Source organism: Pholis gunnellus, assembly GCF_910591455.1.
Source record: "Pholis gunnellus genome assembly, chromosome: 8".
Classification (NCBI taxonomy): Eukaryota; Metazoa; Chordata; class Actinopteri; order Perciformes; family Pholidae; genus Pholis; species Pholis gunnellus.
In genome coordinates, this window is record NC_136534.1 from 26,762,474 (window position 1) to 26,781,125 (window position 18,652).

Consider the following 18,652-nt stretch of genomic DNA (forward strand, 5'->3'; position numbering starts at 1 on the left):
ATTCTTGTAACTAGTGTATTCCATGCAGTAGTACTGTAGTAGTAGAAGTACTCCTCACTGTGGTAGTATCTGGTAGAGTAGTGCTTCAGCCTTGCGTTTCTCCTCGTGGTACGCTTGTGTTCGCTCCTCCACCAGCTCCTCCAGGTTGTTGGCGTATTGCTCCATACGGGACAGCAGGTTGTCCAGGATGTTGGTCCTCGACTCCCTGAACACACACACACACGCACACGCGCACGCGCGCACGCGCGCACGCACACACGCACACACGCACACGCACACGCACACACGCACACACGCACACGCACACACACACACACACACAGAGTTAATTTTTGATCCCATATAAACTGTCCTTCGCTGTTTAAGGCAAATACACTTTTAAATAAAAACATCATCTTTTTGAGGTGTTTTTAAAGATACATGGTTTGTTTATTTAGTACAAGAAACATTGTGCAATCTTATCGTATCATATCTTAACCATAACCTCATCTCATGATGAAGCATGTTTCTTTACTTTCATTCGATATGTCTCTTGTTAAAATGCTCTAAATGTTTGATGGAAGTTAAAGTCCAGACCAGGTTTCACTGAGACGACGTAACACTGGAACTCTCCGGCTCGTTCACGTTCAGATGCTCCACTAGTGTCCCGTGTTCTAACCTCGCCTCGTTCTCACTTGTTCTGTTTGCGCAGCAGCAGGCAGATGTGGCTGAACTCCGGTCTCTCCGTCGGCTCCTCGGCCCAGCAGCGCTGCATCAGCTGACCCAGCTCGGGGCTGTGACTCTGGGGGTCGACGGTCGGTCTGAGGCAGGGCCACTCGCCCAGGACCACCCGGTCCACGATCTCTGCAGAGGAGGGGGGTGAGATGGTTCAGAGGTTCTTACGGGGGTTTGGGGGAAGCGACCACAAATACACGGATGGGTGGTTATTAATTAAACTGAGTGTGAAGAAAAGAAGCCAAACTGGACCGAGGAGGAGAAACTTTAATGGATGAAGCTGCTAAAAGAAAGTAGAAAGATATTAATTATAATAACTAATAATAACTAATGTGGACAGAAATAATAAAGTCGCTTTCTCCCTTTTTGTAATTGCCACAAAAAACAGACTTTAATTAATTCCATAAAGATTATGAGAGAAAATATAATGAAGTATTCTATATTCTAGTATTATAAATACTGACAATAATCTTTCACAACTGGTTTCATTACATGTGTCTTGGTGCTTTGACGCATAACGATCACGATAAAAGAGTTCTAAGGAAGTAGAATCACAAAAATAAAATAGAAATTTACAATAAATAATATGTAACTTTGTAACGAACCTTTACATCCACGTCAGTCCAAAATGACACTTTATCATTTGATCCTTTTTGTGCGTAATTGTAACAAATAACATACAAAATTCTTGAGTTATTGCCAAAAAATGTGTTTGTTGTTTTTGTTGTTGGGTCACAGTTCATCTTTGAGTGTTTTGCTGCAGTAACATGAGAGACACTACCACTTTAGTCCACAGGGGGCGACAGAATCAACACTAACTGAAAGTTCTTTGATACTAACTTTGAAGAGAACGGTCCGTTTAAAGTGGACTTCACAGACCAAGTGTCCTCACACCTTGTGTCCTCCGTCCTACCTTTGGGGCTGAGTGGGTATCCCTCGAGGTAGAAGGCTCCTCGGCGCAGCGCCACCTCCTGGAGGACGATGCCGAAGCTGTGGACGTCTCCTTTCTGAGTCCCCTGAGGAGGAGGAGACTCCATCCTGAGCAGCTCCGGAGCCATCCACAACCTCTCTGCAGGAGAAGAGACCGTTTCTATCAAGTTACAACGGCTTATGATTATGTTGCGTAACATCTTTTTGGTAATATTTTGGTAATTTTGGTAATATTTTGTACCAGTTTTAGACGCTGCATTTTATTTATGGTGAAGTTCTTGTACAGCAGCTTTGGAGACATTTAAAAGGACTGTTCACCCAAAGATCTAAAATATACATTTGATATAAATTTCTCTTACTTGTAGTTCTATTTATCAGTCTAATCAATAGATTAGTGTTGCTGATCTGTGTCTGCCTTCTCTCAAATATAATGGAACTAGACGGCACTCGGCTTAAAATTACAATTACCATTAAAAAGTCAACACGAATGTGTCTTTCCAGAAAAAGATGAAATAATATCTTATGTAATCTACTTTAAAAAACTTCTTGCATCATATTATTCTGCAGATCCACAAAGATCAGTCTTTGTATAAACTACGTAACGCTTTCTACCCGAAAAAATTAATTTGCAACTAATAACTTCATCTTTTTATGTAAATAAATCAAAACTAGTATAAGTAAGTAAGACGTAAACAGGCTGAACCGTAACGTTAGATAGCTCAGGGATGCTAGGTGAGCTAGCATTGTCGAGTAAAAACCAGACGTCAGCCATCGGTAAAAAAAGTGTTAAAGCTGCATTCTCTCTAGTGTCCACCAGGGGGCGACTCCTCTGGTTGTATAGAAGTCTATGAGAAAATGACTCTACTTCTCTCTTGATTTATTACCTCAGTAAACATTGTAAACATGAGTTTATGGTCTCAATCTCTAGTTTCAAGTCTTCTTCAATACAGCATGATGTTCATTTAGTAAATGATGGTCCATTTAGAGTCAAACAGACCATAAAGCAGGGGATGCTTTAGCTTTTCTTATTTTTTACTCCATTGTAGTAGTTGCAGTAAAGATGGAGACTCACGGGCGTAGTAGGCGTGAGCGTCTTTTCCAGAGTCGCTCTGGGATCTGAAGCTGGACAAACCGTAGTCGGTGATCTTCAGGACGAAGCGGTTGTCCACGACACAGTTAGACGACTTGAGTTTACCGTGAGACACGATGACGCTGTTGTGGAGGAACACCATGCCCTGTAGAGAGAGAGGGGCTCATAACTAGATATTTATATATATAAATATAAATATATACTGCAAACATTAGCAGCGTAGGATGAGGAAGACGAAACATGAACTAAAGAACCTTGACGATGTCGTTGATGAGAGAATATTTGAACATCCAGTCCAGAGTGATGCTGTCGTTCTCCAGGATGTCCTGAAGACAGAGAGACAGACTGTTAACAGACACACAGACAGACAGACAGACAGACAGACAGTCAGTCAGACAGTCAGACAGACAGGTGTACCTGCAGACTCCCTCTGGGACAGTACTCTGTGATGATACAGGTGTCTGGAGGGTCGATGCAGGCTCCGATGAACCGGGTCAGATGTTCGTTCTGAACGTCTCTCATCTCCACAAACACAACAGAAAGAATTCATTTCAGCTGCAGACACAATACATCGCTTTACCAAACACGTTACTCGACCGATGTTTGTGAGCGCTTTTATTGTTTAGAATTATATTCTTTACCTTCTCCTGTAAAAATGAATAAAAGCTACCGTCTCCGTGCTCTGAATGAGAAGACGTGACGCATCAGACACTCACGTGTTTGAGCTCAAACAGCACCGTCCTGTTCAGCTCGATGCGTTTCTTGTTGGTGTATTTAATGGCGACGATGTTTCCCTGAAAGAACACAAAGAGTTTAAAACCTAAAAGCTTTTTATTATTGTTTTATCTTTCATCTGTAGATGATAAAGATCTGAGGGTTCAGTCCAAACATCAGCACAGAAATATGTATTTACTTCTGTTCAAATGGAGCGACTAAATACATGTTTAAGAGAAACAACTGAAGGGAACAGGAATCACTCTGACCTTGTAGTATCCGGTCTTTGCAAAAACCTGCAGGTTCCCGTCTCCAGTCATCAGAGAGCCGTAGGTTGAGCCTCTCTGGAGACAGACACAGGGTCAGTGTGTGTGTGTGTGTGTGTGTAGGTGTGTGTGTGTGTGTGTGTGTGTGTGTGTGTGTGTGTGTGTGTGTAAGTGTGTGTGTGTGTGAGTGTGTGTATGTGTGTGTGTAGGTGTGTGTGCTGACCAGTGACAGTGTGATCCTGCTGCCGCTGCGCAGCACCTTGTCCAGGTTACTCATCTGGATGTCGTCCCAGGACATCCTCCAGAGCTGAGCCACCAGCTCCTTCTCTAACTTCATCTTCCTGCAGAGAGACAGAGAGAGAGAGAGAGAGAGAGAGAGAGAGAGAGACAGAGACAGAGAGAGACAATAATAATAATAATAATGATAATAATGATAATAATAATAATAATTAAAAGCAGGAGAGGCGGAGACATCCTGACTTTTAGTCTCTATGGTTCAAACACCAAAAACATTGGGTCATACATTTCCCATAATGCAACGGTCTTTCATTGGCCCCTCCCTGCCTGTTAAACAGCCACATTTTTACATTTGTGGATTTAAAGTGTTTTTCGCCGGCAAAATATCAAAATAACACGAATGAAACGGTGAAGACAAAACCTGACGAGACCTACAAATGTCTCGGCGTAGTGAAGGTAAATGTTTGAACCTGTAGATGAAGATGGTGACGGTGAGGGTCATCGTGAAGATGAAGAAGACCACGATGGAAACCATCTGGTGGATGGTGACCGTCTCTGTTCGGAGAGAGAAAGAGAGAAACGATCTAACAACCTGTGAACTGAACTCTGTACGGAGAAATACCTGAACTGAATACACTGATCACAGAACATACATACTGGAGGTGTCACGGATCATCAGCACAAAATAAAATACGGGGAAAATATAACTTTTAGATCACTGATCACATGTTTTTACCGCCAATAATAATTACGGATCATTGACGATCCATATTAACAGATACAGATCCCTTTATTGTTTGATTATAGCAGCTGGTCTACAGAAGATTTATTATTATTTTTTGCCACCGTCCCAAAAATCATTTCAGCACAGCGGTGCTGCTAACGTTACTAGCTCTCCTCCTGTCGGTTGTTTACAGTGAAACATGATCAGAGACAAGTTCTACTGAGTCAGTACAACTTTATTTACACTGTGATGGTTAACGATAAACCGTGTTATTAATCCGTGGTTCACATCACTAATACATATGTTACCAGCCATGAATGAATATTAAAGTATTGAAGGCGTTGAAAAAGGTCAAGGCTCACAGAAAACAACTGAACTGAAAACATTCTAAACTACACAACGATTGACGAACATTAACTTGTTTTCTGCACTGACTTGTGAGGCAGGCCGGGTTGTCATTCTTGAAGCCACAGACGGGAACATCTGGAGGAATAACTCCACCCGGCCAGTGCAGCGTTGTTCCAGGTGTGGCAGTCAGCTGCTCCTCTGAGCTGTTGTACACCAAAACTATCTGGAATAAAACAAACGAGACCAAGAGTAAGACGACATAAGCTGTTAGGTTTTAGGACTTGAGTTCATGGAAGTCAGAGTGTATGCAGATGACACGCTTCTTTGCCTTTTTAATAATCATTTCTCATGCTAAGCTCTGTGGTCGTATCAAATAGCTCATGCATATCCATGTTTTAATCTCTGATATATGTGCAGTTGGCCTATTCCTAAGTAACGTCCAAAATTCTCCCAAAAGAACCTTTAAGTTCTTTGCAAACAGTCGAGGAGACATTTGAACATTAAGTAAAAGGTATAACAAGTAAGAAATAAATCAATGGAAGATAAGGGACGCAAGTCCTGCGGTATTAAAGCACATGTCAATGTGCACTGGTGGGACGTATTCAGGTCTTCTACTAAACTAAATGACTCTACTGCAAGTAAAAGTCCTGCAATGTGGAACTTCCTGTTGAAGCCGCTGAGTCAGTCATGAAGGAACTGGACGGGATATTTATGCTTAAAAAGAAGAACTGCATGTAAATCTTTTTTCTTGAGAACAAACGTGTGTTTGACATAATCAGCTCATCTCTGCTCGCTGTAGTTCGTTTACATTTTTCCATCACTCAGGCCAAGCCCCGCCCCTAATGTGCTGATTGGCTGGTATTACTGTGCTGTGATTGGCCATCTACACCAGGCGGACGAGTTCGCATTCGTGATTCTGTCTCGTGATGTCTATGACACTACTTTCTACTGCACTACAGTTATAATTACTTTTGAGATTACGATACCAAATAATTAGTTTTTGTGTTATTTTTTGGTTAAATTGTTGATTGTTTAGATTTATGCAAGAGGCTAATGAAAGAGAAGGTGTGATGAGGCTAATGAAAGAGAAGGTGTGATGGAGGCTAATGAAAGAGAAGGTGTGATGGAGGCTAATGAAAGAGAAGGTGTGATGGAGGCTAATGAAAGAGAAGGTGTGATGGAGGCTAATGAAAGAGAAGGTGTGATGGAGGCTAATGAAAGAGAAGGTGTGATGGAGGCTAATGAAAGAGAAGGTGTGATGAGGCTAATGAAAGAGAAGGTGTGATGGAGGCTAATGAAAGAGAAGGTGTGATGAGGCTAATGAAAGAGAAGGTGTGATGGAGGCTAATGAAAGAGAAGGTGTGATGAGGCTAATGAAAGAGAAGGTGTGATGGAGGCTAATGAAAGAGAAGGTGTGATGAGGCTAATGAAAGAGAAGGTGTGATGGAGGCTAATGAAAGAGAAGGTGTGATGGAGGCTAATGAAAGAGAAGGTGTGATGAGGCTAATGAAAGAGAAGGTGTGATGGAGGCTAATGAAAGAGAAGGTGTGATGAGGCTAATGAAAGAGAAGGTGTGATGGAGGCTAATGAAAGAGAAGGTGTGATGGAGGCTAATGAAAGAGAAGGTGTGATGAGGCTAATGAAAGAGAAGGTGTGATGGAGGCTAATGAAAGAGAAGGTGTGATGGAGGCTAATGAAAAGAGGTGTGATGGAGGCTAATGAAAGAGAAGGTGTGATGAGGCTAATGAAAGAGAAGGTGTGATGGAGGCTAATGAAAGAGAAGGTGTGATGGAGGCTAATGAAAGAGAAGGTGTGATGGAGGCTAATGAAAAGAGGTGTGATGGAGGCTAATGAAAGAGAAGGTGTGATGGAGGCTAATGAAAGAGAAGGTGTGATGGAGGCTAATGAAAAGAGGTGTGATGGAGGCTAATGAAAGAGAAGGTGTGATGAGGCTAATGAAAGAGAAGGTGTGATGAGGCTAATGAAAGAGAAGGTGTGATGGAGGCTAATGAAAGAGAAGGTGTGATGGAGGCTAATGAAAAGAGGTGTGATGGAGGCTAATGAAAGAGAAGGTGTGATGGAGGCTAATGAAAAGAGAAGGTGTGATGGAGGCTAATGAAAAGAGAAGGTGTGACGGAGGCTAATGAAAGAGAAGGTGTGATGGAGGCTAATGAAAGAGAAGGTGTGATGAGGCTAATGAAAGAGAAGGTGTGATGGAGGTGTGAAGTCTTGGTCGAGCGTTTAAATAAATAATCATAAAAACAAGTATCACCGTTCACCTGGAATGTGCTGGTGTTGGTGTCGATCATGTCCCACAGAGCGAAGTCCGTCTCTCTGTCTCCGTTCTCGTCCAGGTGGACGAGTCCCGTCACACCTGAGGGACAAGAATGACACGGATATATATTATAAATATAATATAATATATAACCAATACACACTGTGTCTCAAGACAACCTGTGTAATGTTACCAACTCCTCAAAAGGAGAGATGGCATTGGACGATATTAACATTCATATTACAATCATCATTACATATCTGTCCAAAAAACACTTTGGAAAAACAAGAAATTATTCATTTCGTTTTTTAAAATATAATTAAACTGTTTATAGTAAAGAATGTGTATTATAGATTGTTACAGACTCGTTGACCAAAACTAAACTAAAATAAAAATAAATTAATTGCACTATTACGTATAAAATGCAAGTTGTTCTTCAGACACAGACATCAAACAAACTTCCTGCAATTATTGTTTTCACTATTTTGGAAACATTGTACAGTTTATCAGTTGTTCTGTGCTTCTATTGTGTATTGTTATGCATTGAATATAATATGAATGTAGAGATAGATAGATGGATAGTTACTCTATTAATCCCACAAGGGGAAATGTTTTTGCTACAGCAGCATTTATAGGTACAGGGAACATTTAAAGCAAAGCAATACAAATACAAAAGTACAAATATTAAATATAAAAACGATGCTTGTTGGTTTTCAGATGTTGTGATGATGTCGTTCTCTCTGATTTAATTACACAACGAAAATATGTGTATGAGACACAAACTGCAAATTCAGAGTAACAACAAATCAGCTTCGAATATGAATCAATGTGCAGCATAGTTCACCATCATTCTGTGCATGGAAATGAAGCATCAATAACATCAAGAGAGACAGAGAGGGAGAGACAAGTAGGAATAAAGATAGGAGCAGCTTCCATTAAAAATAACCAATATCAACACACACACACACACACACACAAACACACACACACACAAACACGCACAAATATGAGTTAGCGGATGAGATTCATTTTCAGAAATCATTTTCTCTGACAGTGTTTGTGTCTGCAGCTGTGACAGTAATTAAATTACTGAACTGCTCTGAGACAGACGCAGCTGTAAAGTGACTACATTTATAATCTGGACTGAAGGTTCTCAAACCTGGAAGGTTGAGTACAAAATGCTGTTCACGCTTAAGTCCTACAGTATCTGTGTTTTATGCAACTGAAACATACTAACATCAGACAATGTGTTGCCTCGTTTGAGGTGGCAGGAGTGACAATGTTATGATGAAGACAGCAGAGTAGGATGAAAGCTCTGATTTTTATATCATGTTTTTGTCAAATGATGTACAGATTTTGAGACATTCTATTATCTCAAAAGGCTTTTAATATATTAGTAATACTCTTAAAAATGTTAATGTGTAAATTATAATGTTAATTGTGTTAATGTATTAGTAATAATGTTAATAATGTTATTAAATCAGTAATAATGTTAATATTGTTAATGCATAGTAGTAATGGTTATAATGTATGAGTAATAATGTTAATGCACAGTAATAATGGTTATAATGATGTTAATACTGTTAATGCACGGTAATACTTGTTATAATGTATGAGTAATAATGTTAATACTGTTAATGCACAGTAATAATGGTTATAATGTATGAGTAATAATGTTAATACTGTTAATGCACAGTAATAATTGTTATAATGTATGAGTAATAATGTTAATACTGTTAATGCACAGTAATAATGGTTATAATGTATGAGTAATAATGTTAATGCACAGTAATAATGGTTATAATGATGTTAATACTGTTAATGCACGGTAATAATTGTTATAATGTATGAGTAATGATGTTAATATTGTTAATGCACAGTAATAATGGTTATAATGTATGAGTAATTATGTTAATACATTAGTAATAATGGTTATAATGTATGAGTAATGATGTTAATACATCAGTAATAATGGTTATAATGTATGAGTAATGATGTTAATACATCAGTAATAATGGTTATAATGTATGAGTAATGACGTTAATACATTAGTAATAATGGTTATAATGTATGAGTAATGACGTTAATACATCAGTAATAATGGTTATAATGTATGAGTAATGACGTTAATACATCAGTAATAATGGTTATAATGTATGAGTAATGACGTTAATACATCAGTAATAATGGTTATAATGTATGAGTAATGACGTTAATACATCAGTAATAATGGTTATAATGTATGAGTAATGACGTTAATACATCAGTAATAATGGTTATAATGTATGAGTAATGATGTTAATACATTAGTAATAATGGTTATAATGTATGAGTAATGATGTTAATACACCAGTAATAATGGTTATAATGTATGAGTAATGATGTTAATACATTAGTAATAATGGTTATAATGTATGAGTAATGATGTTAATACATTAGTAATAATGGTTATAATGTACGAGTAATGATGTTAATACATCAGTAATAATGGTTATAATGTACGAGTAATGATGTTAATACATCAGTAATAATGGTTATAATGTACGAGTAATGATGTTAATACATTAGTAATAATGGTTATAATGTACGAGTAATGATGTTAATACATTAGTAATAATGGTTATAATGTACGAGTAATGATGTTAATACATCAGTAATAATGGTTATAATGTACGAGTAATGATGTTAATACATCAGTAATAATGGTTATAATGTACGAGTAATGATGTTAATACATTAGTAATAATGGTTATAATGTACGAGTAATGATGTTAATACATCAGTAATAATGGTTATAATGTACGAGTAATGATGTTAATACATTAGTAATAATGGTTATAATGTATGAGTAATGATGTTAATACATTAGTAATAATGGTTATAATGTACGAGTAATGATGTTAATACATCAGTAATAATGGTTATAATGTATGAGTAATGATGTTAATACATCAGTAATAATGGTTATAATGTATGAGTAATGATGTTAATACATCAGTAATAATGGTTATAATGTATGAGTAATGATGTTGAGGTTTGGACCTAACAAACAGTGAAGGTGTCACTTTGGGCTCTGTGTAATTTTGAAGCCATTTCTCACTATTAAAATCCTGCTTTAACATGCATGCATTAGTAATAATACAGTTTGAATACTTTAACTAGGTTTTACTGTAACAGAGTATTTTCACTCTGTAGTATTAGTACATTTACTGCAGTGAAGGATCTGAATACTTCCTCGGCTGCTGTTTGATGCTGGATGCATCTTAAGAGGCAACAGACGGTCAGAATGAACAGATCTTAAACCTGTACAATCTGAAAAGAGAGAACAGAGACAGGAAGAAGGTGGGCAGGGGGGCGATAGGGGTCGACTGCACCTCGGAAAAAAATCTAAATAGTCATAAGAGGTTAATTACAGTCAATTTGAGGGGGGGGGGGCAGACAACTTGTCTCCATGGAAACAAGGCAAAGTAGAGATCAGCATGGAGCAGGAAGTGATCAGTTCACACATGTTCAATGTGTGAATGTATGTAATAACACATAATACACCATATGTGCAATACAATCAAACAATGTAATTAAGCAATGTAAGCTGAAGTTAGAGTATAAGATATAATAATTGTTCTTATTTCTTTTTGGCAATAAAAGATCACATTTTGAATCTTGTTTCAGGAACTAAATGAAGGACCAACAACACAACCTGAAGCAGGTGGGAGAGGAGGTAGAGATGGAATATATAGAACTGTGTTTAAAATCTATGGAAGCTGACTACAACCAACACGTGTCAAAGTACGGAGGAAAAACGCCGTTTAACAACCCGCCAGGTTTGAAAATAATAAGCGATAAATTCACGAGTTCTTCTCATATGGATTAAGCTTTACATATTGACTCCTCAGGTCAAATGATGCAGTAAACTCTAAATATGATGTAAATATGAATAAACATGTGTTTAAAACACATCAGCTGTGTTCTGCAGAATATCATTTTTGGATTTGAAAGCATCACTAAACAAAGTTCCACACGGTTTAAACTTAATGAATCAATCAGTCCACTTTATTTGAAGCTTGAAGAAGACAAAGGAGACGACATGTATCCTATTTTCATTTTGCCATAACCCAGTGAAAACCATCTATACTGTAAATATATACGGAAATCTATGTTTTCTTCTTTGTAAATATTGTGTCTTTTTATTTTGTTTCTTCCTTCAGTGTTTCTATAGTCAGTGTCTCCTTGTTCTATTTTATTTCTCTTTTTTATTCCTCCGTTTAACTCCGTTATTGTATTCACACATGTTCATGTGTGTAGAATAAAGACGTCTACGACTGCATTTCACTGTTGAACTCTTTCTTGCATGACGGCGTTTACTTCCTGTCAGCTGATATAAATAGCAAATAAACTGTGACACATTAAGAAAGTTTATAACTGAAGCGATCGGAGAGATGGATATTCATAACGCATGAGCTGCTTTTGTTCTCATGATGTGTTAAATAGTGACGTCAGGAGGGGGCGGGGTCAGATGATGACGTGAAGAGCGGCAGGGAGGGGTCTTTATGTCGCAGAATGACATTTACGAGGGCACACACACACACACACACACACACACACACGCACACACATTGAACTATGGGATGCCCTTATCATTGACCTGTGAATTGTATGTGTTACTGGTAAGGGATGCATCACTTTCCAGCAATGTGTGTGTGTGTGTGGTAAACAAACAAAAGAAGAGTGAAGGTTGATAGTTACAACAGAAAAAATAAATCATTCATCTGAATCTTTGACTTCTGCTTTCACTAGTGAACAGAGAGAGAGAGAGAGAGAGAGAGAGAGAGAGAGAGAGAGAGAGAAAGAGAGAGAGAGAGAGAAAGAGAGAGAGAGAGAGAGAGCGAGAGAGAGAGAAATCTGCTATTATATTAACGGCCAAAAACTAAGATGGTGACAGCCAAAAACCAAGATGGCGTCATTCAAAACCAAGATGGCTGGACGAGCCGGCTGACGAACCGGCTGATGAGCCGGATAATATAAGACCTTGAATCTCCAAGCTGACGAGCCGGCTGAACGAGCCGGCGGACAAGCCGGCGGAGGAGCCGGCTGGACGTTTTTGGCATTCAACCTCTAGGGGGCGCTACAGTAAACCTGCGAAGTTGTTATTTTTGTCCCTTTTTGCATTTTTCAGCCTTCGTACTTTAACGAACTCCTCCTAGAGAATTTATGCGATTGACTTCAAATTTGCTCAGGATGCTCTTAAGACCTTTGTGATTAAAAATTATCAAAAGCTAGAGTTTTTGTGGAAGAACCTTGACGTGGCGTGGCGGCCATTTTGCCTCATTGTTTATGAAGAAATAAGTTGTTATAACTCCAAGGTACATTATCCAATCCGCACAAAACGTCTTATGCATGATGCCACTTCAAGCTTGAACATACTTGAATGGAAAAACATTCAATTTCTCATAGCGCCGCCTACTGGCTAAAGGAAATGTTTTATTTTATACTTGTATTTATTCCTCCTAGCCAGGTGACCCGATTAGTCTCAAATTTGGTAAGGATAGCCTTAAGACATTGACGAAGAATCACCATAAATATTGTGAGTTTTCGTTGAACGCTGTTGCCGTGGCGACGCATCGTTCGCCAACAGTTAGGTTTAGACAACAACACCAACAGTTAGGTTTACACAACAACACCAACAGTTAGGTTTAGACAACAACACCAACAGTTAGCTTTACACAACAACACCAACAGTTAGGTCAGCAAAAAACATTTTTGTTTGGATTGTGTCGAGAGCTGAACTTTACATCAGTTTACAGACTTTTACTAGAACACGAGGTACAAACGTCAACTCATTAAACGCCTCCTCTCCTGCACCACCTTTAGGTGAAACAAGTTGCGTCCTAGAAAGTCTTCTGGACGCTGGTTTCTTTTTCACAACATCTGCGGAACCCGTTGCTCGCTGCCGCGTCTGTTTCACGCTATTTACTTTAAAAACTCGCTTCTGTTTTGATCCTGGAAAACCTGTTGCCTAGCAACCAGGATCACCTCATCCTGGTGTTTATAATAATCGGCTTATAAATCAAACATTAGAAAAAAAAAGGCTGACAAATCTCATTACATCGTCCGTGCTCCTCCTCCGACGCACGCCGTCAGGACACACTCGGTGTGCGCGCGCGCACACACACACACACACACACACACACACACACACACACACACACACACACACAGAGGATAATCTACGGCAGCCAGGAGGAGACATAAAGCACATTACATAAGTGTCTGTCTGCTTCCCCTCCAGCTCGTTCCTTTTCTTTCATTTCAGGCGAACCACAGAGTCATTTCTGAAGAAAGGAGCCCGACTCTCTGAGCGACTGAGGTTTAACTCAGATTAGAGATTCTCAAGATTCACTACTACTGTGCTTGTTCTTATCGTGTCGATTGGTTTTATTGTTTCATCTGTTGTCCTGATTTATCAGTGCTTAAACTTGTAGTTTGTCTTGATTTTGTTGGGCTCTCTGTTGTTATATTGCTTTGATTTTGTCTGTCAAATATGATTAAAGTTGTTTGTTGAAATGCTGATTCAACGCCTCAAAGTGGCAGCTGCTCAACCTCGTTGTTGTACCTCTGAATTAGTTTACAGATAAATGACACAGATCGATAGATTTACATTTCCTCACTATTTCACAAACTGCTGTGTAACTGTGTTATCAGCCCTCACAGCTGCAGACATGGAGGAGCTGCAGCGACGCTAACAGAGGCCGAGTGAAGGCCACGCGAGTGACGGACGACCACAGGCCGGCAGAGATAAGGAGGAGAAACAAGGACCGGAGGAGACGAGGAGGCTCTGCTTTCACACAATTACATTTCAGGGCTATTCATGGGAGGGGTCTAACAGGGGCTTCTGACAGGACGTGAAGAAGATTTATCTTCAACACAGAAGGCTGATGACGAAGTGAAGGAAACATTTCACACCAAAACATCTATTTTGATGGATTCAGTTGTTTCTCCTGTAAAAACATTTGGACTGTTGGAGATTACACCATGAAGGGAATATCTAGTTGTTCTAATTATTAGAAACTGGAACCTTCAAAATAAAAGTTCTACCAAAAGTATTCTAAATTTAATCCAAATGCGTTTTAGTTTGAACGACTTGAAGCGTTTCACAGTTGCAGACTCTGCTGTTGGAATAAGATCACGAGAGTTTAGCTATAAAACTGTTTCACTCAATTATCATCAGATAACATTAGAATCGTTGCGTGGATTACATTCAGACGCAATGTTTTATCGAGTGAATGAAGCGCTACATCTAGAAGTAACTGCATTCATTGTTTTATTTAGTTTAAATTCTGTTAAATATCTGTACACACAGTGTGTTCTGTGTCGATCTATGCATAGCGTGAAGGAGCTACAGCTGAAATTTCTATCTACAAAAGTAAATGCAAAGACACTAACGGACGCGTCGTTCACAAATATTTGAGCCGTATTTACGCCAAGATGACGTTATGTTGAGTGTCGATGGAGCCGCTACAATGTTAGCTTAGCGTAGCACCGATCGAACCAAACTCCATTCACAAAACAAGCATTTTAAAAGTTGTTTGCTTGTCGTCTTGCTCACAGACCAGACAAATCATGAATTCAGACTTTTTACAAATCAACATCATTACAGTCGTTATTTCAGCATCCCTTCTGATCCGTGTGTTGCAATTTAAATCGGTTTATTTTTTGGTTCCTACAGCTGCAGTAGACCGGCGTGGGCCGCAAGATACAGTGAAGACGCACAGCTCGATGAAATTCACCCTCCGGTTGAGGCAACAGCGTTTGGGTTTTCCGATGTAAATGGATTCCAGCATGTGAAGCCATAGTTGGCCGTGGTTGATGAAACGTTTGAATGTGATCAAACACAAATGATCGCGCCGGTAAACTGCTGCGAGTAACGTGAGGCTAAAATTGTCTTTGTCTTTGGTGTGAACACGGTATAAGTGTTAGTGCGAACCCACGAAAACTACACTGATCCATAGCGCTGCTAGAGATAACAACGCTGTACCTTTAATTAAATGCTCATTATCGGTGGAATGTGCATGAAAGACAATGTCCTTTTAATTTAAAATAAACATGGATTCATTATTTATTATTGAAAACTTTTTAAATGTAGAAAAGTTTCACATTTTTGCACGTAAATGATTCTGAAATGATGGATCTTGTAAAACAAAGCGTCCTCATTCTGTCCTCTATGAACACACAGCAGCTTATTTGAATGAACTCTTGACGTTGCGTTTTAAGACGTGGACCACAGGGACGGTTCCTTCTGACGTATTCACGCTTCACACTGCATGAAGCAACGTATCGGAGCTTTGACGTCCAGCTCTCCACAGCTCGTGTTGACGGCGGTTTCTTTAACCCCGGAGGTCACGCCGAGCGTCGACAGCGGAGACGCTAGCGGAGGAGAAACTAAAGAGGTGCAGAGCAGGACAAATAAAGCTGCGTACACACACGTGACCTCCGGTGTTTACACGAGGACTGAAGCTTCACACGGTGACGGGACACCGTGCTGAAAAACTAAACGCTGCAAATCGGAAAAAGAAAAGTCGACGGAAATGTTTTGGGCTGAGGTGGAGATAGAAGTCAAAATGCAACAAAGTGCAATAAAAAAGAGACACAAGATGTGTGTTCAGAGATTAAGCACATTAATACAAGAAACCAACGGAAATGTCATATTTCCATCTTGTTCTCTTCGTGTTTTGTTTCTTTGACTTGAGCTCACTTTGTTAAACGATGAGACAAACTTTATCAATTGTCCCCAAAAAGAGCCAGTTAATCACATTCATGTTGGATAAAACGTCTGTGTCGGTGTGGCATATTGTGGAGTTTCATTAAAGATTACAAAAGAATGCAAAAATAAAGATATATGAACAATAGAATGACACGTATTACACCAGTGCAGAGCACAATAGCAATAAATAAAGTACAAAATGTAAAGTAAAATATAAAAAGTACAACAGAACAACAACACCAGAGCCTGATAAGTAACATCGAGCACATCAAGAGAGATTGTCCATGTTATTGAAAAAGTCGTACGAAGTGAATATTGCACGTCGTAGTTCTGTGGTCCAGTTGTTCGGAGCGCACAGCGGTCAATCAAAGGTCTGCTCAGGTTTGGATGTCTGGACATCGTCCAGCGTCACAACCAACGTCTGCGTCGGAGCGTCAAGTCGCTCATGGAGATGAAGACGTGAACACGTTAACGACCGGTTCTTATATCAGAAGTGGACGTAGTAAGAAAACATGTTTTATAGTTCACAGCTGTCTGGTGATAATTCAATTATTATACCTGAAAATAATGAAGGAGATGGAGGAGGGAGGAGGAGGAGAGCTGAGGAACCTTTTCGTTGCCGTCGTCCTCTTAAACATCCGGCTGAAGAACCCTGACTCCGCCTCCTTCTCCTCTTTCTGTTTCGTCTCCTTGTCGAGCATTTTCTTTTTCATTTACTTCATCGGTCCGTCTGTCCTCCATCTTCTTTCCAAAGAAACCTCGACTCTTCTCCTTCAAGTCCAGACAGACGTCCCCCAGGACCACACGAGTATACATGGTATATAATATATACCATGTATACTATATATGTATACTATATATGGTGCAGACCTTTGCTCTGAAGTTCACATTCCTGAGCCCACAAACATAAAAATTACTTCAGCGCGTTGGTGACGCCCACATGCTGCTGAATGGACTCATGGTTTTGGTATAAAGGGCTGACGGGTAGTTCGGTGTGTGTTCGCTCCCCGTGTGAAACCAGATGTCTTTCATATTTCAGTCGTTATTATTAACGAAGATCTTTTCCTAAATCTGATGTTGTGGTTGTGGCGCTCGGTCGTGTATCTACTGACACAATGTGTTCGTAAATAAAGTATTATATCTATTAAAATCTAATTCTTTAAGAGTTGTTAATGATTAATAAGATCATTTATAAAGTGTAAGTAAATAATAGATAAATCATTCAACTGTACATGTATACATATGATGCTTTAGAAACATATTAATAATGCTTTCATGATTCATTTACTCTAAGTGCTTCCTCATACTGAGTGTTACTCAAACAGGAAGCTGTGACACGACTCTGCATCATTATGAGGTTATTGAGGTTATTGAGGTTATTGAGGTTATTGAGGTTATTGAGGTTATTGAGGTTATTGAGGTTATTGAGGTTATTGAGGTTATTGAGGTTTGGGACAGTCTGCAGTGTTTCAAACGGCACCGACTTACTCAGCTCCAACAGCTGTTGATCTCCATCGACCAAGAACCAGTGTGTGTTTTAACAACGTTTGTGTGCTTTGGACTCGTTTACAACAGAGGAAGTTGGTGGAGCTTCGTGTCATTCATCAACTGGATCAACAGAAACCTCCTCTTCATCCCGACAACAACAGTTTGAACTGAACGAGTTGAGCCTCCGGCAGCACGGACGGATCCACGCGTCTCCTCCCACCTGCATCTTATTAACAGACTCCTGAACGACGTGGAAACAATTCCCCCCGTGACATCTCAGGCAGCGTGAGAGAGAGCGAGAGCTGAACTGATCCCTGAGACGAGGAGGCCGAGCGTCGCCATGTTCTCTCTCTTCGTCTCCTCTCCTGGACCCTGAAGAGGAGACGAAGAGGAGACGTCTGCTCGTCCACGAGAAGCCGCATCGCGGCTGTGGAGAGGTGCGCACGCTCAGAGGAGAGCGTAACGTCGGCCATTTAGCAATAAACTGTATATTACGGTGGAAACCTGAGTGAGTAATTAAAACGATAGCAATCATAATCACATCCAGAGCGTTACACAATGAGATCTATTTGTGTTTGAACGCATCGGAGCGGCGCACAAATAAAGAATCGAAATTGGTTTCAGGAAGCAAAAAGATCTTCAGATCATCTGAAGATCTCTGAAAACAAAGAGGACAAGAGGCTGCAGCGTTGGTGGCTTCTACACACATATATATATATATATATAAATATATATATATACACATTCTATATACATATATACTGTGTAGATATATACATTCTATAGACATGAAGTATATGTTCACATGTGATGCAGACCTGCTGAATAAATATAGAGGCAAGATATTGTTCACGATTTCTCAAACAAATCAATAAAGTTGATTATGAACGGACAAATTAATCACTTTTCATTAATAAACATGAGCTCTCGTGTTCATTCGTGGGCTTGTAAAATACATTTCTGCAGAGAATCGTAACATTTCTGCATTTTTAATCAACTTGTTGAGAAAAAAAGCGTTCCAGAGAAGCTCCACGTTCAGTCGACAGCGAAAGAAGAAGCGTGTTGTGTTGACTGAGTGGTGAGGAGGTGAGGAGGTGAGGAGGTGAGG

The 18,652-nt window shown here is 39.5% G+C and overlaps 1 protein-coding gene across 1 annotated transcript in view; it reads right to left on the reverse strand.

The window, feature by feature from the left end:
- LOC306700395 (atrial natriuretic peptide receptor 1-like) overlaps window positions 1-18,652 on the reverse strand; it is a gene marked incomplete at its 5' end in the record, with an annotated part of 46,244 nt that overhangs the window by 4,434 nt on the left and 23,158 nt on the right. The window contains 12 exons of the mRNA XM_079165404.1: window positions 59-205; window positions 675-843; window positions 1,628-1,783; window positions 2,717-2,879; window positions 2,989-3,060; window positions 3,152-3,256; window positions 3,451-3,528; window positions 3,718-3,792; window positions 3,938-4,055; window positions 4,422-4,506; window positions 5,111-5,246; window positions 7,303-7,397. Of these exons, the coding sequence (XP_079021530.1) occupies window positions 59-205; window positions 675-843; window positions 1,628-1,783; window positions 2,717-2,879; window positions 2,989-3,060; window positions 3,152-3,256; window positions 3,451-3,528; window positions 3,718-3,792; window positions 3,938-4,055; window positions 4,422-4,506; window positions 5,111-5,246; window positions 7,303-7,397 (1,399 nt within the window). The remainder of the gene's footprint in view (window positions 1-58; window positions 206-674; window positions 844-1,627; window positions 1,784-2,716; window positions 2,880-2,988; window positions 3,061-3,151; window positions 3,257-3,450; window positions 3,529-3,717; window positions 3,793-3,937; window positions 4,056-4,421; window positions 4,507-5,110; window positions 5,247-7,302; window positions 7,398-18,652) is intronic.